This window comes from Acinonyx jubatus, chromosome C1 (genome assembly GCF_027475565.1).
Source record: "Acinonyx jubatus isolate Ajub_Pintada_27869175 chromosome C1, VMU_Ajub_asm_v1.0, whole genome shotgun sequence".
NCBI lineage: Eukaryota > Metazoa > Chordata > Mammalia > Carnivora > Felidae > Acinonyx > Acinonyx jubatus.
Window position 1 is genome coordinate 36,277,040 of NC_069381.1, and position 21,007 is coordinate 36,298,046.

Genomic DNA, 21,007 nt, shown 5'->3' on the forward strand with positions numbered 1-21,007 from the left:
GCAAATGTCACTTTATTTGCCTGCAAGCCCCGCTTGCTCCGCCCACCTCGCCCAACTGCGCACATCACTGTTGGCCCCGCCCGTCATCCCTAAGTCCCACCTCCTAGCACGTCGGTTTAGTCTACTCTCCGGAGGAGTCTCGGCCCATCGGTGACCACAGCACTAGGCCCACCCCCTTCCTGGGGCCGCGAGCGCCGAACTCCTCGAACGCAGCCAATGGGTGATGCGGCGGCAGCACCGCGGGAGGTTCGATTCACTGGGCCTGGCGCGTCCGGAGAGTCCCGGCGGCTGTTAACGCGCGCTTTGCGAAGAGGAAGGTTAAGCCGGGCTCCCTGGGCCCGGATTTACTTCTGCGGATCTTTCCAGCTTTTCCTGGGATTCCCCTCCCAAGCCTGGGTGTTTTACCTGTTCTGCCTGGACCCCTGCTCGACCTCCCCTAGTCCTGGCCTGGCTTCCGCGCTCCAGACCTGGGAAAAACCCCTCCGCAGTCGAGCGCCTAGCCCTCCCTGGGCCTCAGCTTTTCACCCCAGCCCCTTTCCCCTGGCCTGTGATTACTTTTCCCCCTCAACTACTGCCTGCCATCACGTCCACTTGGACCATTATCCCAGCTCTGCCGAATCCGGCACTCCATCTGCCTCCTCCCTCTATCCCAGACTTTTACTCACCTTTCCTTGGATACTTCCTCTTTGGCCTGCTCTCCCGCCTTGGCTAACTGGCGACCGACACTCTCACAGTTTGGGCTCAAACTCCAGCCCCTGGCTGGATTCCCTTCATCCACACGCCCTCTTTAATTAGCTCATGCTTTCAGTAATACAGCAGCCCGCTTTAATCCGCCCTGCTTCTGCATTCCCAGCTGTTGGGTGCCTTTGATCTTTGGCTGATGGGTACTTGACATTTTATGATCCTGAGCCCAGGATGGTAAGTATGGGCATACGGGAGACTGTGGGGAGCCTTGTGTCTGGGTCTAGTGGACTCAGGCTGCAGGATCTCTGGAGATGCTCAGTTTGCATTTTCTCCTTACAGAGGAAGAGCTTAGCTCCTAGCCAGCTGGCCAAGAGAAAACCGGAAGGCAGACCTGGTGATGAGGAAGATTGGCAGCCTAGGACAGTGGTGAGTACTCTACCCCACAGGGGTATAGGACAGGTGGGATGCAGGACTCTTTGGACAGAAAGGAATCCTGGACTTGGTTTCTGGGGTTACACGGAATGAAGCTGGTCACCTCCAGAAACCTCTTCAGTAAACTTTTAATGAGTGCTTACTTTGCATCATCAGGCATTGAACAAGATAAAATCTTTGTTCTCAAGGTGCTTACTAAAATCTAATATAGCCTCAATTTTTCTGATAGAAAAGGATATTTCAAAGCCAAAGAGTTGGGCTTGGGTTGGGCCTTTTGGCTTCCTTGGGGGAAAAAATGGCTCCCCAATAGCAACTAGCTGCCTGCTTTTTTTCCTCTTTGTCCCCTGCCCAATATCACAGAATAGTAGAATACTATAGGGCCTGCCTTAGGGTCCTGAGCTCACTTGGGCTTAGATTAGAGGAGTGGTGCCCTTCTAGTCCCTCCTAATACTCAAGTACAGTTTGATTTTGGTCTGGGTCCTGTGCTCTGTTGCCTGCTTTTGAGGCTTTCTGGGGTTGGCTGTGGGCAGGACCTATATAAATAAAAATCAACAGGATAATGTAGCATGTACTTCAGAGATAGAGAGGAGTTAAAGAAGGGCTTGGCCACTGGAACTTTGGAGGAAGGGATTAGCTAAGGAAGGTCTAGAAGACAATTTTGGGCAGGGGCTGTATGTGAGAGGGGAAGAGACCCCGTGTTTGTTTCAGGTGTGTCTCGTAGGATCATTGAAAGTTCAAGTACTTTTGGCAAGCTGCTACAGGCTTGCCTGATAGTTCCATAGGGTCTTGCTCTGTAGTTGCACCATTGCTGGTGTGCAGGAGGCTCCTCTACCTGTGAGGGACAAGGCTGCCCCTTATTACTTACATGGGTCTCAGATTTGAATTTGGGGCGGCACTTCGTGCAGCTGGGTCATAAATGTTGCTGTTTGCGGCTGGTTGCTACTAAAAAATGCTTTCAGTGCTAGTGTCCTCACTGCCTTGGTGTGGGCTGACTGGCTCACTTCATTCACTTCATCCAGTACCCTTCTTCAGATTGGACAAGTTCTGTAACCTCATTAACCTAAGGTTTTCTCACCTGCTAAATGAGTATAATAAATATTTATCATAGGATTACTGTGAAGATGATACACGATAATACATGTAAAGAGTTTAGCACAATGCCTGGCATTTAATAAGTGTGTTAAATGTAGTTGTCATTTTGGTAAACTCTGTGGTCTTCCAGATTTCACCTTTCCCAATACTCTTCTAGACTCCCAAGAAACAGAAATCCAACAGTGGGACCCAGAGCAAAGAGTGTTTCCTGTCGCCTTTTCGGAAACCTTTGACTCAACTAACGAATCGACCACCCAGTCTGGACAGTAGTCAACATGTAAGTCAGAATTGCTACCTGCTGGTAAATGTGTGTGCCCTGTGGAGGCGCCTTTCTTGCTTTGTCTAGGGAGGCTTCTACTGTGGGTCCACCCACAGCCTCGAGGGCCTGGAAGAGTCCTGGCCTCTTGCCTTCTGAGATATGTTCCTGACTTGGAATCTCCCCTTGTTTAGAGCTATTTGGGCACCAGATCTCAGGTGGCTCAGATTCCTGAGGAAAGGGAAGGCCATGGCAGGGTATTGGAACCACGATCCCCATGCCAGCTCAGTCTCTCACTCAGTCTAACTTACAGGTTTCACGTGTTTCCTATAGTAAAATCAAATGTAATCTTTACTATGACAGGTTCTGGACATTATCTCATGTAACTCATTTTTTAAGATGAGGAAACTGAATCTCAGAGGGATTAAATAATGTGTCCCAAATTACAATTGCAGAGTAGTCAGAGCTGCTTAGTTTCACCAAAGCTTTTTCCACCAAACTTTCTGAGGACTGTTGTATTGAGCTCCGGCCTGGACCTCCAAAAATGTTTGGAATTTCTTAAGTGAATAAGTAATAAAGGTGTCTTTTATTATTCATAAAAAACCCTTTCAGCTACACCTGAGTTTATGTTAATGAGATTTCATTTGTAAAGTGCCTAACCTTGATGGCTGCTTGCTAGGGGAACCAACCCACCAGTGGCCAGTGTTTAATCAATCATCCCTATGTAATGAAGCCTCCATAAAACCCCAAACGGTCATGGTTTGGAGAGCTTACGAATAGGTGAACAGGAACTCATCCATGTGCCAGGAAGTGGCACATCCCAAACTCCAGCGGGACAGAAGCTCCTGTGCGCAGGACCCTTCCAGACCTTGCTCTATGTATCTCTTCTGGCTGTTCATATCCTTTATTTTATTAAAAAAAATTTTTTTTAATGTTTGCTTATTTTTGAGAGAGTGTGCTCACGCGAGCCGTGGAGGGGCAGAGAGAGAGAGGGAGACACAGAATCCAAAGCAGGCTCCGGGCTCTGAGCTGTCAGCATAGAGCTCGTCTCGGGGCTCAAACTCACGAACTGAACCATGAGACCATGACCTGAGCGGAAGTTGGATGCATAACCGACTGAGCCACCCAGGCGCCCCTGTTCATGTCCTTTAATAGCCTTTGTGATAAACTGGTAATCTAATGGGTAAACTTAGTTCCTGAGTTCTGTGAGCCACTCTAGAAAATTAATTAAACCCCAGGAGGGGGTTGGGACCCTCTGATCTAGAGCTTGTTGGTCAGAAGCACAGGGAGCAACCTGGATTTCAGATTGGTGTCTAAAGTGGGGAGAGGCAGGCTTGTGAGACTGAGCCCCTAACGTGTGGGATCTGATGCTATCTCCAGGTAGGTAGTGTCAGAAATGAGTTAAATTATAGGACACCCAGGTGGTGCTGAATAATTTCTTGTATATAGAAAACACATTTGGTGTCAAGTGAAGTACTGTGGTAGAATGGGGGAGACATACAGGAGTGTGTTTTTCCTTTACAGGGACGTTTTGGAGGAAAAATGGGAATATATAGTGGACATTAGTTATTTGTGCGTTCAGCAAACATTTTAAAACATTTTTATGTAATACTTGATAAATACAAAGGAATATGCATATAACATGTGAGATAAAAAACACCTGTGAACCCGCCATCCTGCACTAAAACATCAAAGTCATAATCCCTTTTCCCATCCTGAGAGGTAACCACTATCCTGAATTATCTTCATCATCCCTTGCTTTTGTGATAGTTATGTGTATATAATTCACTAAATAATACATTGTTTAATGGTTTACTGAGCCGTTAAAAATGGTGTGTAGTTCTCTGGGACTTTTTTTTCTTTTAATTTTTAAAAATTTTAAAATATTTTTTTTTAATTTAGATTCAAGTTAGCGTATAGTATTGGTTTCAGGAGTAGAATTTAGTGACTCATCACTTACATGCAACACCCAGTGCTCGTCCCAAAAAGTGCCCTCTTTAATGCCCATCACCCATTTAGTCCATCCCCCCACCCAGCACCCAGCCAGCAACCCTCAGTTCTCTATATTTAAGAGTCTCTTATGGTTTGCCTCCCTGTCTGTTTTAATCTTATTTTTCCTTCCCTTCCTATGGGACTCTTCATTCAGGATTCATTCAAGTTGTCCTATGTAAGCATATGACATAAGTGCAGGTGTAGTGGGAGTATACAACAGGGGTCTAACCACCTGGAGGTTGGTGAAGACTTGAATCTGAGGGGTAGGACGATTAGGTTGAGTCCTCAAGGATATGAGGAGTCAGCCAGGTGAAGAGAGTGGGAGGTGTTCTAGGTGTGTTCTAAAGGCAAAAGTGCCTCAGGCCCAGAAAAATCTTACAGTGCAGCCCTGGGGATGAGCACTTAGATGTGAAGTGTTTTGAAGTCTGATAGGATATCTAGGTTTGGGGATAGTTGCAAGTATAGGTAGGTGTGGAGCCTAAGAGGAAGCTGGGGACTGGGAATAGATTTGGGATCCTTAGCATAGAGATGATATTTGACACCTCCAAAGTGTATTGGAGTGTCACAGTGAGTGTGCATTCAGGAGCTGAGAGATAATCCCTGAGCCCTGAGAAACACTGACTTTTAAGGGGGTTAAGCAGAGAAAGAAGAGCTCATTAGGGGGCTGAGCATGAAGTTCTAGGTCCTGACCTAGAGGTCAGAATAGTAGGAGAGTGGTGTCATGGAATTCAAAGGCAGAGAATGTTTGAGAAGAAGGAGTGGCCAGCTTTATCTTCTACCAACATAAGGATAGGGACATGTCCACTGGAATTAAGGTCATGTAGGCCATTGGTGATCTTGGCCAGTCATTTCAGAGGAGTAGAAATGGCAGAAGATACCAGGAGTGGAAGATTAGAAAAGGGAAGCAGACAATTTGTAGCAGTTTGAAAGGGAGGAGATAAGAGGTCAAAGGAATTTTTGTTTTTAAGATAGTTAAGCATGTTTTGAATGCTGGTGGGAAAGGGGTAGTAGAGAGGGAGAGGCTGAGATACAGGAAAGATCTAGCAGAACTGATTGAGTGAATCTCTCTGGAAGAGGGAAGCTTTGACCTTGGTGGGAAGGAGAGATACTCTTCCTCTTCTATCAGAAGGAAGGGATGGTATGAATTTTCAGTAACTAAATAAAGTGAGAGCATGCTCTCTCCCCTGCCTCTGTCAGTCTTACCAGACCAGATTTTCTGAAGCAGGCCATTGCCAGTCTTACAGGCTGTGCCCTCGTGTTTTGGGCCAGGGATGCTCATGCTAGTTGTACAAACTTGCAGTTCTCCCTGCGGACCCTATGGTTACTGGGTTTTATTGAAAGTCTTGCTTTTTAAATCTGTGCATAAGTTTTTGGCTACCCTGAGCCTCAAATCTAGCCTTCTGTATTGAACATATTGAAAAGATTTCAGTTTTTTGGGGGTGCCTGGCTGGCTCAGTCAGTGGAGTGTGAGAATCTTAATATTGGGGTTGTAGTTTCATGCCCCACATTGGGACATTGAGTGTAGAGATTACTTTTAAAACATCCATTTCATTTCATTTCATTTCATTTCATTTCATTTCATTTCATTTCATTTCATTTCATTTCAAGGGGGAGGTGCAAGTGAGTGAGGGGCAGAAAGAGAAAATCCCACAAGGGGCAGAGAGAGGGAGAGAAGCAGGGCTTGTGCTCACCCAAAGTGGGGCTCATGCTCACCCGAAGCGGGGCTTGAGCTCACCCGATGTGGGACTTAAACAAAATCTTAGGGGAGTCTGGGTGGCTCAGTTGGTTAAGCATCCAACTTCAACTCAGGTCATGATCTCGCAGTTTGTGGGTTCAAGCCCCATGTTAGGCTCTGTGCTGACAGCTCAGAGCCTAGGGCCTGCTTTGGATTCTGTGTCTCTCCTTCTCTCTCTGCCCCTCCCCTGCTTGCGCTCTGGCTCTCAAAAATAAATGTAAAAAAAAAATAAATAATTTTTTAAAAATCTTTGAAAAAATTGTTTTAGAATTGAAGCTAAATTAGAAAGGAAATTAGAGTCCATCTCCTTTCTTTTCCTCTCCTTTGAAGAGTAGCTTTTTGATAGCATTGTTCATATATGTTTCTCATTATCATTGCTATTCATAATTATAATAAGCATAGTCAATATGCTTATTATAGTCAATAAAAGATTTTATTCAGCTGCAAAGAAATATGCAATTAACAGAGAATTTGGGCCTTCCTCCAACCTTCCCTTGTCATGTTATTTCATGTGATGAAGTTCAGTTCTCCACATTCTTTTTCTGTCTTCCAGTAGATTGTCAAATGTGTTCATTACATTTTTCCTATTTAAAGTACACTGAGTTTCTAGAAATTTATGATCAGTATAGCAGTGGGTCAGAATAAAAAGGTAAAAAATTTCAGGGCAAGACAGGTGTGCTTTTTTCCCTATTAAACCTTTTTGTTTGAGGGGAGTATTTTTCATTATTTCTTTTTCCACTAATGTATTACCCATTAAAACTACCCTGAGGGGTTCTGTTTTTTCTCTTTGCTATCTTGGGTTTTAGCTCTTGTTTTGTTGAGGTTCACAGGCCATTGTAATTCCCCAGAGGGCTCAGGGACATTACACACACACACCACACACACCCCCACCCCCCCACCCCCCAACCCCAGAACTTTAATGGGAGTTGTCAGAGTTGGCTCAGGGGCTGGTGCTATGGACTCCCCTACCTTCTCTCCCTATCTTCTCTCCTGCCCCAGCCTGACGTGGGTCTTGAACTCATGAACTGTGAGATCACCACCTCAGCCTAAACCAAGAGTTGGATGCTTAACCAACTGAGCCACTGAGGCACCCCTCTGGTGTTTTCTTCTTAAGGTGCTGTACCCTAGGGAATATTTAATTGTCCTCACTGACATGGCCTTTCATGAACAAATGGGTCTAAGCCTTGTGGTTGATTGAGGTTGGTTACTTGCCAGTGGCACTCTCCTCTCCCTGAGTATTTGTGGAATCTTATGTAAAGCCTCAAAGATGAAAGCTGTTGTATAAAACCTAATAACCTAATAAGGAACACATGTCCTTAGCTTTTTTTTTCTTTTAAGTTTTTTTTCTTTTAAGTTTTTATTTATTTTGAGAGAGAGCACATGCATGTAATCTGGGTAGAGACAGACAGAAAATCCCAAGCAGGCCCTGTGCTGACCAGGGGTAGGGTGGGGTGGGGGAGCTCAGTCTTATGGACCATGAGATCATGACCTGAGCCGAAATCCGGAGTCGGACGCTTAGGTGCTCAGGTGCCTAGGTGGCTCAGTTGGTTAAGCTTCAGACTTCAGCTTAGGTCATGATCTCCTGGTCCTTGAGTTCGAGCCCGCATCAGGCTCTCTGCTGACAACTCAGAGCCTGGAGCCTGCTTTGGATTCTGTGTCTCTCTCTCTGCCCTTTCCCCATGTGCACTGTCTCTCAAAATAAATAAGCATTAAAAAAGTCAGACGCTTAACTAACTGAGCCACCCATATGCCCCTCCTTATGTTCTAAATGCATCTGAGTGAGATGTAATCAAAATATAATACTCTGAATGTATTTATTATCTTTAAATTTTAGACTGCATTTGTAGAAATATTATCCCCAAACCTCTCCAATCAGTCCTGAATCCCTGTTTCTTTTTCTTTTTAGGAAGCCTTTATTCGAAGCATTTTGTCAAAGCCTTTTAAAATTCCCATTCCAAATTATCAAGGTAAAAATAGAGAGTTTTCTATCTTTTGAATCAATCATGTGCAAATGTATGATGAAATGAATAGAGGAAAACCTCTGCTTCTGTAATACATGCTTACTTTGGAATTGAAGATGCCAGCCCAGTGGTGTCTGTGTATGGAATGGCTCCAGAGGCTTGCATGAAGGCTGTATTTGATAGTTTGAGCAAGGGCTGCCACACCTGACTGCCCCTCATCTCCTTGGTGGGGATGTGCCAGTGCTCAGGAATCTCCTGGTGGGCCCAGGTGGTTGACGGGCCCAGGCTTCATTCAGTCTGAATAATTTCAGTAGCATCTTGTGTCTGAGGTTGGCTGTGTCTGAGACCTGGGTTCTACAGCGTTTTCCCTGACGTTTGTAGAGCATATTATTGTGCTAAAACTGGGACTGGAGAGGGAGGAGGCCAACTTTCAAGAGCCCTCCATCTTGAAAGGCCCTTTGGGTTCCACACCTTTCTAGGATTGACTTGAGATGAACAAGACCCAACCCTCCAGAAGTTTATAGTTAAATGGAAGAAACAAAATGGGGAAAAACTGATCTGAAGCAGGTTGGGATAATGGTCAGGTAGAGGTGCCCCGCTGGGTTTGGAGAGGTTCTGGGAGAGAGAAGGTCATATGCAAGCTTAAAGGTCATATGAAAGATAAGTATTTAAGCTGGGCGTGCTGATCTCAATATAGAGCCCCAGGTGACAGATTGTTGGTTTCTAGGTCCTCTGGGCTCTCGTGCATTGGGCCTCAAAAGGGCTGGGGTCCGCCGGGCCCTCCATGACCCCTTGGAAGAAGGTGCCTTGGTTCTGTATGAGCCTCCCCCTCTGAGTGCCCACGACCAGCTGAAGCTTGACAAGTATGTGCATTGGTATTTCTTGAACAGGTTTGGTTTTCTGTTAAGTGCACATACCTGGGAGGGCAGAGGGAATTTTGGTGTGACTTTTTTTTTCCCCCTTGGGATTGGCATGCTTTCAGAGTGCTGTCATGACCACTGCATCATCCAGAGAGTGGGTAGGTGGGGAAGGAGAGTGTGTGGGGAAGAGCTTGTGGGCATGTCCAGTTGGTGGGGGTTCCTCACCCTTCCTGCCAAGCTTGCTCAAGGGAGCAGGAGGGATTGATGACACAGGGAGCCCTCTCCTCACCTTCTAACTCCTGGAGCAAAATTTTGCTATGGTTTGATTATCAGGCTAAGAAGGTCTTCTCTTAGGCAGCTGCCTCTGGCCTCTAGATCAGCAGGACACAACTTCCTGAGGGAGTGGCCTTGCACATGTCTGAGCACTATATTTTCTTTGCTGTGTTTTCTCAGGGAAAAACTCCCTGTCCATGTGGTTGTTGATCCCATTCTCAGTAAGGTCTTACGGCCCCATCAGAGAGAGGTAAGGGGAGCTGGGGTAAAGAGGTATGAGATGGGAGGCCTTCATCCCTGGGGCTGCAGCAGTGTGGATCAAAGTGGCCTGAATGCTGTTATTCCCCAGGGAGTAAAGTTCCTGTGGGAGTGTGTCACCAGTCGGCGCATCCCTGGCAGCCACGGCTGTATCATGGCTGATGAGATGGGTCTGGGCAAGACGCTGCAGTGCATCACGTTGATGTGGACGCTTTTGCGCCAGAGTCCAGAGTGCAAACCGGAAATTGACAAGGCAGTGGTGGTGTCACCCTCCAGCCTAGTGAAGAACTGGTACAATGAAGTTGGGAAATGGCTTGCAGGGAGGATCCAACCTCTGGCCATTGATGGAGGCTCTAAGGACGAGATAGACCAAAAACTGGGTATGGAGCCTTAACTCTTCCATAGAGCTTGCTCGCTTCTTGTGTGTATGCTCACTGATGGCCAGTAGGTTGAGGGCACTGAGGGGGTGGAAGAGAATTCCATGGAAAATAATTGAAGTAGTTTCAGGCTAAATTAAAGAACCGTGAAACTTTTTTTGTTTAAGGTATTCTAAGATTTGTTCCCTTGACCTGTTTTCTTTTGTAGAAGGATTCATGAACCAGCGTGGAGCCCGAGTGCCTTCTCCCATCCTTATCATTTCCTATGAGACATTCCGCCTTCACGTTGGAATCCTCCAGAAAGGGAGTGTTGGACTGGTCATCTGTGATGAGGTACTTGCCTCTCAGCAGTCTGGGTGGAGGAAGTGTTGAAATCTCCTAATAACTGCCATCCAAAGGCTGTGCCAGTCACCAGGGAATATTAAGGACAGAGCTTGTTGCCTTAGAGGACGCAAGTGAGAGGGAGAGCCTTTGATACCAGCCTGCCAAAAGGGATTAAGCAGTGCTTGGAACTTGAGGAGGGTGAGGTACTGTGGGCTATTTGATTGCTTCCAGTCAGTATTCTTAGACTGAAGAAGGACTTTGAAGGATGAGAGGGATTTGGATAGGTGGAGACACACTGTATAGTGTTTAAGGGAACAGGTTCTGGAGTCAGACTAGTTTTGTCTGTTTGTTTTTTAATATTTATTTTTGAGAGAGAGAGAGAGACATGGAGTGTGAGTGGGGGAGGGGCAGAGAGAGAGAGGGAGACACAGAATCTGAAGTGGGCTCCAGACTCTGAGGTGTCAGCACAGAGCCTGATGTGGGGCTCTAGCCCACAAGCTGTGAGATCATGACCTGAGCCAAAGTCACACACTTAACCGGCTGAGCCATCCAGGCACCCCAAGAGTCAGACTTGTTTTCAAATTCTAGCTCTTCTACTTACCAGTAAAATGACGTCAGACAAGTTACTTAACCACCCGAGCCTCTATTTTCACGTCAGTAAAATGGGCTTATAATATTTGTTTCATGGGTTATTGTGAGGGTTAAATGAGGTGAATGAGGGAAAGCTCTTACCAAGTGCCTGGTATGTCCTAAGACTTTGGTAAGGGTCATAGAACTCTGTTTTTTTATTCTAGGCTGGGGGAATGCATATGAACAGAAGCACAGAGGTAGGAAAGTCCAGTGTGGACAGTCCATACACCTTATACCAGTCCGTATTGACTCGCTGGGACAGAGGGAAATGTGGCAGTAGTTACTTACTAGCCTTTTCCACCACTATGCATGAATGGTGGTAATGATGCTACTACTTAGAAAGGAATGAGGGTGGTGGGAGCTTCCCAGTATAAAGAATTTTCCAGGGGCACCTGGGTAGCTCATTCAGTTAAGAGTCCAACTCTTGGTTTCCGCTCAGGTCATGATCTCATGGTTTGTGGGTTTGAGCCCCGTGTTGGGCTCTGCGCTGACAGTGCAGAGCCTGCTTAAGATTCTCTCTCTCCCTCTCTCTGCCCCTCCCCCCTGCTCGCACTTTCAAGGTCTCTCTCAAAATAAGTAAACTTAAAAAATGAATTTTCCAGGTTTTCAGGGTGCTTGGCTACCCTGAGGCTGCTACCATTATTTGTACCTCTTGGGAAGAATTAAGGCCACCTTGCACACCCCTGGGTCTTTAGTGGAGATGTGGCTGAAAGACTTGGCCCCCATTTGTCAACTGATTGGGAAGCTTGACTGTGCTCTGGGAATTGTAGGTTATTAGCTCAGTATCCGAGGGACTTTTGGGACAGGACAGAGAAGAAAGGCTTACTTTTGGGATGCCATGCTTGCTACTTACAAGCTCTTTCCCAATTAGGCTTTTGTCCTTAATAAAGAGTTAGTCATTGTTGGGCAAGTGTGCCAACTTCTGATACCTTGATGGGCTGTTCTTGTAAGAGTAAAGGATATAGGAGGTTGAGGTAGGGTATATGTGTGATAAACCCTATGAAGCTCAGGGTCCTAGCCCATCTGGATTTCATTCTGCTCTGTAGTGTTTCTTTTCTTTCTCATTCTCTCTTGTTTTCTGAGCTGACTCTGCAGGGCAGAAGGGACCAGGCTGCTGCTTGTCACACTTAGCATCCTGGCCTGCCTTTTTACTCATCTACCTTTTATTTGTCAGCAGTTTGTCAATTGTCAGAGACCTGAGGAAGCCAGTCCTGGAAGACTGCCTACTCTAGGAGGAGTTTGTCCTGTTCATACCCACAACTTCCTTCTAGCTGATGGGTCTTTCTGGAACACAGAAATGCTGCGTAATAACTCTGTGTACAAAATCTTTGATCCCTCATAGTAACCTGAGCTAAGTTACTCAGGTTACTCAGGTTACTAGGGCAAGTCAGAAGACATGGGGTCAGCCTTGGTGTTGCCACTTGTAAGCACAATGCAGAAGAGACTGCTCAGAGACTCAGTGACTTCTGTACAGTGGATGGCACAGGGTATACCTGAAAGGGACACGATCCTGATCAAGAGAGATCTATGGAAGCATTTTGGAAAGTGTATGAATAGGTGAGGGATTGACATCATTGTCATCTCCGTTTTGGAGGTTAGGAGTGCAGTGACTTGCCTAGGGTTTCCCCTATGAGGACCTAGTGAGCTGGGACTTGAATTCAGGCCTGGGGTTTTAAGACCGGGCTCTTATCCCTTAGTGCCTTGGATATAATCCAAAACGTGGTATAGGAAGCTTGGCTTAGGTATGGAAAGACTGGCCCTTTTGTCTTTAAAAAGGATAAACGGAGAACTCTGCCAGAACAGAAATTCAGCAGCAGCTTATTAATAAGAGCTCTGACAGCTTTTCATCTGGCCAAATATTTGATTTGCTGAGATGCCAGAGTTTGGGTCTTATTTTTATTATTTTTTTAAAATTTTATTTTTAAGCAATCTCTAACACGGGGGCTCAAACTGAGGACTGAGATCAAGAGTAGCATACTCTTCCGACTGAGCCAGCCAGGCAACCCAGAGAGTTTGGGTTTTAAATCTGTGGGTGATGGTGGGAGGAGCTGGGTCTGGAGCTGGGGTGTTCCCATAGGGAGCTGGTATTGGCTTACACTTCCACAGAGACCCACAGGGATAGTGTGTCAGCCCAGTTCATTTGTTGGATTATTTATTAAGTGCGTGTCATGCATCAGGCCCTGGGAATCCCATTGATATCTGCCCTCAGGGAGCTTCAGTTTAGAGGGACCCAACTGTTGACCCCTATTTCCCTAGGGTATTTTTTGGGTTTTTCTGTTTGTTAAAAAAAAATTATTTTTAATGTTTATTTTTGAGAGAGAGAGAGAGCACAAGCAGGAGAAGGGCAGAGAGAGAGGGAGACAAGAATCCAACGCAGGCTCCAGGCTCTGAGCTGTCCGCACAGAGCCCTACGTGGGGCTTGAACCCAAGAACCGCAAGATCATGACATAAGCCAAAGTTGAACGTTTAACTGACTGAGCCACCCAGGTGCCCTTCCCTGGGGTCTTTTGGGGAATTTCCTCACAAGCTTCAAGTTTTATTTCCCTCTTTGACTCCAAAGTCTCAGCCTTCTGTTTTCAGGACTAGTGCTTGGAGCCTCTAATCATTTTTTATTTTTTTGTTTGTTTTGGATGTCTTAAAAATTATTTTAATTGAAATGTAATTGACATGACATTGAATTAGTCTTAGGTATACAACATCCAGTCATTTATAAAGATTAAAATTCTATGTCTAATTCTTTAATAGCAACGTTGGTTATTCTTTCATTTAACATTTACTGAGCAGTTCTCTGTGGGGGACTCTGTCATGTACACCAAGTTATATAAAGGCAAATCTGACATGGTCTTTGTTTGAAGAAGTTCCTGTCTAGGTGAGGAGATTGAGTACATACAGTAGAGTATGATTAGTACTCTGTGTAGCAGTAGACGAGAGGCAGAGTAGTACAGTGCCCAGATTTTGGAATCACACAGACCTGAGTTCAAATCCTAGTTCTGCTACTTCCTTAAAAAAATTGTTTTATGTTTATTCATTTTTGAAAGACAGAGAGCACAAGCAGGGGTGGGGCAGAGAGGGAGGGGGCACAGAATCCGAAGCAGGCTGCAGGCTCCGAGCTGCCAGCACAGAGCCCGACGTGGGGCTCGAACTTATGAACCGCAAGATCATGACCTGAGCCGAAGTCAGACACTCAACCGACTGAGCCACCCAGGCACCCCCTAGTTCTGCTACTTTTTACCAGTGTGGGATTTTGGTGTGTTCACCTTTCTGAACTTCATTTTCTCTAAAATAGGTATTACAATTCCCACTCATCTAATTGTTATCTGGATTATAGAAGAGAATATACAGGAAATGCTGCTTATTAGTCCAGTGCCTGGCACTTGGAAAAGATTTAGTAAACAGCTATTATGTACAGAGTGCCATAGGAGCATGGAAGTGGGAGACACCAACAGCTTGGTGTCAGTGAGGAGGGCTTTGCATTGGAGGTGACATTGAGGAATTTGCCTGTGGGAGAGAATTCTGGGCAGAGGAATGGCATGGGCAAAGAGACCTAAGGAACTCCAACATTAGGAGTGAGGAGGAGTTATGGCTTCCTGGACTAAGACGAGCTGTGAAGACTTGTCAGAGAAGTTAGCTGGGGTCTTACTGAGAAGTGCTAAACTAACGAGCTTGGACTTGGTCCTAGACACAGGAGGGTCAGTAGAGGGTCTGTGTTTAATTTCATCATACAAGGCTGGCCAGAGGGAGCATGCTGACTTGTTTGGCCATTCTTTCATTGGTGGTTGCATTTGGGGCTGAAATGGAGACTGGATAGAACAGGCGCAGGCTTGATCTTGCCCATGTGGTTCTTGGGGAAAGAGGGAAGATGATAGGGTCCTTTACCACTTCCTTGAAAAGGGCTTAAAAGAGAGAAGTAACAGGGTGTGTATGAAGGATGGGTGACGAATTGGGGAAGAGATACAAAGGGAGGAAGAGAGGCTCTTAGGATTCTGCAGGGAGCGGGAAGAAGGAGCCTGGGCCAAGTCCAGAGGGACTTGGGCTCTGACAACCCAGACATGGCCTGTAAACCAATCCAGAAAGCATCTGGCTCAGGAGGTGTTCTGGGTTGGTTTGGCTAGTGGGAAGGGAGGATTCCCTGAAAGCATGGGTCACTAATGTGGCTGAATGTCTCTGAAGAGGATAGGCAGGCTGCTAGGGCTCTGGAGGTTAGGGCAGGGAAAAGGAGGTGAGGTAATAATCCAGGGAATCGTTGTTTTATGGATGGATGTAACACTAGTGGTCTGGAAACTGAAGGTCTGTCTCTTGAACATGACATTTCTCCGTAAGCAAGCAGGTAGGTTCTCATTCTTGCTGTGCCCTGCCCAGTTCCTAAGGCCCCAGAACCTGTAATGTTTGATTCCTCTTTCCTCTTTTCCTGTCTACACAAGACTTTACTATCATTAGGGATGCCTTATCATGCCCAGGCCTAAGTGAGAATTAATTTCCTTGCAGGGACACAGACTTAAGAACTCTGAGAATCAGACTTACCAGGCCCTGGACAGCTTGAACACCAGCCGGCGGGTGCTTATCTCTGGGACCCCCATCCAGAATGATCTCCTTGAGTATTTCAGCTTGGTACATTTTGTTAATTCGGGCATTCTAGGTAAGATTCCAGCCTTTTCTGCTACATTGGAGAGGAGCCTTGCCTTGGCCTTGGGAGTATAACTCTAGCTGAAGAGAGAAAGGAGAGAATGCTAGTTATAACATGTGGGTCACTAGTCACTCTTGTAGGAAGGCTTCTCTTGTCAGGGAGTAGCAAAGCCATTGGGAGACCGTGGTTCTGCTGAACAGCTCAGCAAGAACCACTGTAGCCATTTTTCCAATACAGAGGTAGCAGGGGCTATGCACAGTATGGTGTCACTATGAGCTGGGGGTGGAAACACTACCCCTAGGCATTTTTGCTCATTGCATTGTAGCTGCCTCATAAGAGCTTTGGCCTCAGAACAGACTGTCTTGGGCTGTTTTGTTTTGTTCTAAACTACTTTTTAGCGTACAATTCAGTGTCCTGAAATATACTTACATTGTTGTGCAAATATCACCACCATCCATCTCCAGAACTTTTTTCATCTTTCAGAACTGAAACTCTACCCATTAAATAATAACTCCCCATGTCCCATCCCCTCTCACCTCCCAGCCTCTGGAAACCACAGGTGGACAGTTCTTGCGCTTAAATATCTATGGGAGGATGTCTTAGTGCCACCTCAACTTGCTGTTGCTCAGGAAGATGGCTTTAGGCAAGAACCAGCTAAGCAGTAGAATTTTCATGTGAACACATTTGTGTAACCACTATCAGATCAATTACTGCCACCATCTCAGCGACACCCCCTTCTAATCATTATTCTCACCTTTTCCCCCAGAAATCTCTTCTGACTCAAGATTGGTTTGTCCTATTTTTGAACTTTTGTAAATGGAATAATACAGTATTCCTTGGCATCTAGTTTCTTTTTGTTCATTATGTTTGTGAGATCAGTCCATGTTGTGCAGTAGTTTGTTTTCTTGTTTGTGTATTTCATTTTCATGAATATACCAGGCTTTATCTGTTCTGTTGGACAGTTGAGTTTCCAGTTTTTTATTCTTTTGAATAATGATGTAAACATTTTTGTACATGTCTTTACCTGAGCATAGTATGCATTTCTGTTGTGTACATATGCATTCTCTGTCCTATGAGTGGAATTTCTGGGGTATGCATGTGTTTAGTTCATGTGTTATGCATGTATTCAGCTCTAGTAGATACTCTGGCTTTCTTTCCAAAGTGTGCCAGAAGTGTATGAGAATTCTAGTGTCTCTACATGAGGGGTCAGTAAATTTTTTCTTAAAGGGATAGGTAGTATTTTAGGTTTGCAGGCCTGTCTCTGTTACAACTACTCAATTCATACTGTAGTATGAAAGCAGCCATAAAGTATAAATGAATGGACATGGTTGTGTTCTAATAAAACTTTATTTACAGAAACATGTGGCTGACCCATGGCTGTAGTTAGCTCACCTCTACTCTATACCATGACTAATATTTATCTTGAGAAAAATTTTTTCTGCCCTCCCTGCCCTCACCATGGACTTGTCAGGGCACTGATGAGCCGAACTTCAGGGCCACATGGGAGCCAGTCTGTGATGCACTCTGAGGGGAGGGGCCTCGTGCCTGCATTGAACCCGGTGAGGGCCCTGGTGGCTGACGTTTGTCTCCTGTTTGTAAAGCTCAGGTGTCTCTCAAGTCCTTGCACCAGGCAAGGAGAAAAATTAAAGATTTGGGGTTCCCCCCCCCAATTTTTTTTTTAATTTTAGTAATTCTAGTGGGTGTTTAGTGATACCTTGTGTTTACCTAATGTTTAATAAAGTTGAATACCTTTTAATATGTTTATTGGCCATTTAGAGATCCTCATATGTGAGATAACCTGCCCTTTTTATTCCTGGCCAAAAGAAAACTGTACCCATTAAACAAGTATTCCCTATCTCTCCTTAACCTCAAACTCTGGCAACCACCAATCTTCTTTCTATCTCTATGAATTTGTCTATTCTGGACAGTTCATATAAATGGAATTCTACAATATGTTACCTTTTGTGTTGATTTCTTTTACTTAGTATAATATTTCAGCTGCATTGTAGCACGTATCATACATGCTACTTCATCTCTTATGAGCAGCATATAGATGGGCTTTAAAAAAAAAAAAAGCCCAGTCTGACAATTGTATCGTCTTTTAATTGGATTATTTGGTCCATTTATATATAATGTAATTAGTTATATATTTGAGTTTTAACCTACTTGGCCTTTCAAGTCTCCACTGCTTTGGTTAGCTTTCTGATCCATTCAAACAGAAATTGCCTATAATTTGTTCAGCTTTGTTCTTGGCAGGAAGGTGGTCTGTAACAAAGCAGTCTGTCATTATTGGCAGTGGGATAATCATTCGGTTTTTGTTTTTGTTTTTTTTAATTAAAAATTTTAATACAGTTCTAATCAGTGTGCGAGGTTCATTTCACCTCCTTCACTGCCAGACCTGGGGGTAGGGATTGCTTCAGTTTCTCTGCCTTTTTTTTTTTTTTTGGTGATGACCAAGCTGCATGAAACTTTCACCTTCACATTATCCTTATGTTTTCCTTATGTTTTCAATTTTTTAAGAAGGAAGTTGATATAGTATTTGTTTTGTTTTGTTTTTTGTTTATTTTTGAGAGAGAGAGTGCCAGAGGGGCAAAGAGAGGGAGACACGGACTCTGAAGGAGTCTCCAGGCTCTGAGCTGTCCACACAGAGTCCCATGAAGGGTTTGAACCCCTGAACCATGAGATCATGACCTGAGCTGAAGTTGGAAGCTTAACCAACTGAGCCATCCAGGCACGCTCTTTTTTTTTTTTTTTCCTTGAGAAAGAGAATCCCATGAGGGGCAGAGAGGGAGAGGGGGAGAGAGAGAAGCAGGGTTTGAGCTCACCCAAAGTGGCACTCGGGTTCACCTAATGTAGAACTCAAACTCACAAACTGTGACATCATGACCTGAGCTGAAGTCAGATGCTTAAGGACTGAGCCACCCAAGCGCCCTTACGTTTCTTGATCTTGGCAGATTTGGCATCCTTTCATTTGGCTGTGAGCAAAAAGTCCTTGATTTCTTCAATTTTGTGAGTCCTGGCTAGGAGGGGTGCCGGGGAACACATGGCAAAAAGAGCAAGTGGCTAGAAGTGGGATGTAAAAGAGCGAGACTCCCCTACCTTTTTTTTTTTTTTTTATGTAGTATTTTATTTTTCCCTTCTCTCTTGTCTTAGGAACTGCCCATGAGTTCAAGAAGCATTTTGAGTTGCCAATTTTGAAGAGTCGAGATGCAGCTGCCAGTGAGGCCGACAGGCAGCTAGGAGAAGAGCGGCTACGGGAGCTCACCAGCATTGTGAATAGGTAATAGCAGGGTGGGTGCTGGGCTAGGCAGCAGCACCTTTTTTTTTTTTTTTTTAAGTGTTTATTTTGAGAGAGAGAGAGAGAGGGAGAGACAGAATCCCAGGCAGGTTCTGCACTGTCAGCACAGAGCCCAACGCGGGGCTCAGACTCATGAACCATGAGATCATGACCTGGGCCAAGACCGAAAGTTGGACACTTAACCGACTGAGCCACCCAGGTGCCCCAGCAGCACCTTTCTTTGGGATTTTCCCCCAAGTTAGGTCATCAGAATTGCCTACTAAACTATCCAAGTCCAATCCTTTGGTGCTTTGGCCCATGAGGCTGGGAAGGGAGTGGGATCTGTGCCCTGACTATAGCCGCTGAATAAATGGAGAGGTCTTGCAAGCCAAGTCCCTGCTTTCTTCCTGGCCTGGACCCTGTGGTCTGGCTTTGGGCTGCTTAGCATCCTGCTGAGGAAGCTCTTCTCTGATGCTGGTCTCCCTGAACAGAATATCCCTTGGAGCATTGTTAATACTTCAGAAGCTTCCTGTCAGTCCGTCTTAGACCTAAAGCACCAGGCTTCCCTTCTCAGACCCCATAGTCTTCTGTGACAGGTAGAAATAGATCTGACTGATGGGTGTGGCTCCCAGACTAAGAGGGCTTTTCCATAGGGTCCACATAATCCAAAAGGCAAGTACATTCTAGATTCCCTGTTGTAGGTAATACACTTGATTTATATCCTGGAGTCCCGCCCTCTCTCCCTCCCAATTTTCGATGGCAGGAAGGAGAGTCACTATATTCTTAGGAGCTGCTCCTTAGGTGTCTGATCCCTGTCCTTCCTGGTCGGCCAGGAGGTATGGGCTTAATTTCATTGAACCTTGGGCCCTGTGGTATTTGGGCAAGTGCAAGTAGAAACTCCTCTAAGGACTTGGTGGTTCGCAGCTTCCTTCTGTCTGAGCACCAGGCTTAATGGGAGATCTTGGCCTTCTCTTGAAGACTAGCTAAACTTTTGAAGAGGAAGAGTTGTCACTTGTAAGCTAGACTGTTCGAAAGAGTCTCTGTTCCCATGACTGAGACCCTGATAAAGATTTCTTTGCCATAGAGCTGATGTGTCTCTGACATTTGATTCTACAAAAGAGACAGTCTTTTGGGTTCTTTGGGTGGTAGCTTTTATTCTAGTAGTTAGCAGGGCATTTTTACCAGCCTCTTGCCTTTTTATCTTCTCTCCCCAGGTGCCTGATACGGAGGACCTCTGATATCCTTTCTAAATATCTGCCTGTGAAAATTGAGCAGGTGGTTTGTTGTAGGTACTGAACTCAACTGAGGGGTGTAGAGTGTGTAAAAACTCAGCCCTTGAGGCATGGCTGGGCTCTCACAGTATTCTCAGGGCAGAGGTGTCGTCCAGCCTTTCCCACTAACCCAGCTACCCTTTTTTCAGGCTGACATCCCTTCAGACTGAGTTATACAAGAAGTTTCTGAGACAGGCCAAGCCAGCAGAAGAGTTGCGTGAGGGCAAGATGAGTGTGTCTTCCCTTTCTTCCATCACCTTGCTAAAGAAGCTTTGTAATCGTGAGTTGGGTCCATGTCCTGGGGCCCCCTGAGAGAGTAAGCAAGGAAGGCTAGGCTCCTGTAAGGTCCAGCCACCTTGACCAAAACTTGTCTAGAGTCCTCATAAAGGCACCTGTGATTCCAGCCCTCCCCAAGGCATGAACCCTACATTTGGTACTCCATACCAGACCCTTTGCTTTGGAAAAGTTTGCTTACCCTTTGCCCAGCCCATGCTTGATGCTTGGGAGTATATGGGACTTGTGAGTACATGGGAGTATGCACGCACACCTGTGCATATAAAATGTTGGACAGGAGGAAAAATAACAAATCTTGCCCTCTGTGGTATAGTTCCCTTCTTGCTGGGAGAACACACTAGTAAGCAAGGTGGTCCTAGATGGAACTGACTGCAAACTAGGAATTGGGACCTGGTAAGTCTGGCGCTGAGGAAGGTCTGCTGGGTAGGCTTCTAGAGGAGATTCCAATGAGCATCGAAGTGGAAACTGGAAAGCACTGTAGCTGGCATTTTGGGTTTTGTTTTTGTTGTTGTTTTCAGATCCAGCTCTAATCTATGACAAGTGTGTGGAAGAGGAGGGTGGCTTTGAAGGTGCCTTGGAAATATTCCCCCCTGGTTATAGCTCCAAGGCTCTAGAGCCCCAGCTATCAGGTAAGCCAGTCTTTGGGCTCCTCTGGGAGGAAAGGTGG

At 45.5% G+C, this 21,007-nt stretch overlaps 1 protein-coding gene across 5 annotated transcripts in view; it reads left to right on the forward strand.

The window, feature by feature from the left end:
* Positions 1 to 21,007, forward strand: part of RAD54L (RAD54 like) — a 25,557-nt gene continuing 4,550 nt past the window's right edge. The window contains exons 1-14 of one of the 5 annotated variants that reach the window (XM_053213584.1): positions 5 to 317; positions 854 to 918; positions 1,024 to 1,110; positions 2,366 to 2,485; positions 8,098 to 8,158; positions 8,880 to 9,015; positions 9,466 to 9,535; positions 9,635 to 9,923; positions 10,129 to 10,253; positions 15,360 to 15,510; positions 18,652 to 18,778; positions 19,990 to 20,064; positions 20,196 to 20,326; positions 20,859 to 20,969. In XM_053213584.1, the coding sequence (XP_053069559.1) occupies positions 916 to 918; positions 1,024 to 1,110; positions 2,366 to 2,485; positions 8,098 to 8,158; positions 8,880 to 9,015; positions 9,466 to 9,535; positions 9,635 to 9,923; positions 10,129 to 10,253; positions 15,360 to 15,510; positions 18,652 to 18,778; positions 19,990 to 20,064; positions 20,196 to 20,326; positions 20,859 to 20,969 (1,486 nt within the window). In that variant the 5' untranslated portion in view covers positions 5 to 317; positions 854 to 915. Of the gene's footprint in view, positions 919 to 1,023; positions 1,111 to 2,365; positions 2,486 to 8,097; positions 8,159 to 8,879; positions 9,016 to 9,465; positions 9,536 to 9,634; positions 9,924 to 10,128; positions 10,254 to 15,359; positions 15,511 to 18,651; positions 18,779 to 19,989; positions 20,065 to 20,195; positions 20,327 to 20,858; positions 20,970 to 21,007 lie in introns of those variants that run through there. The other 4 variants (XR_008294702.1, XM_015070409.3, XM_053213586.1 and 1 more) reach the window with 4 other exon arrangements.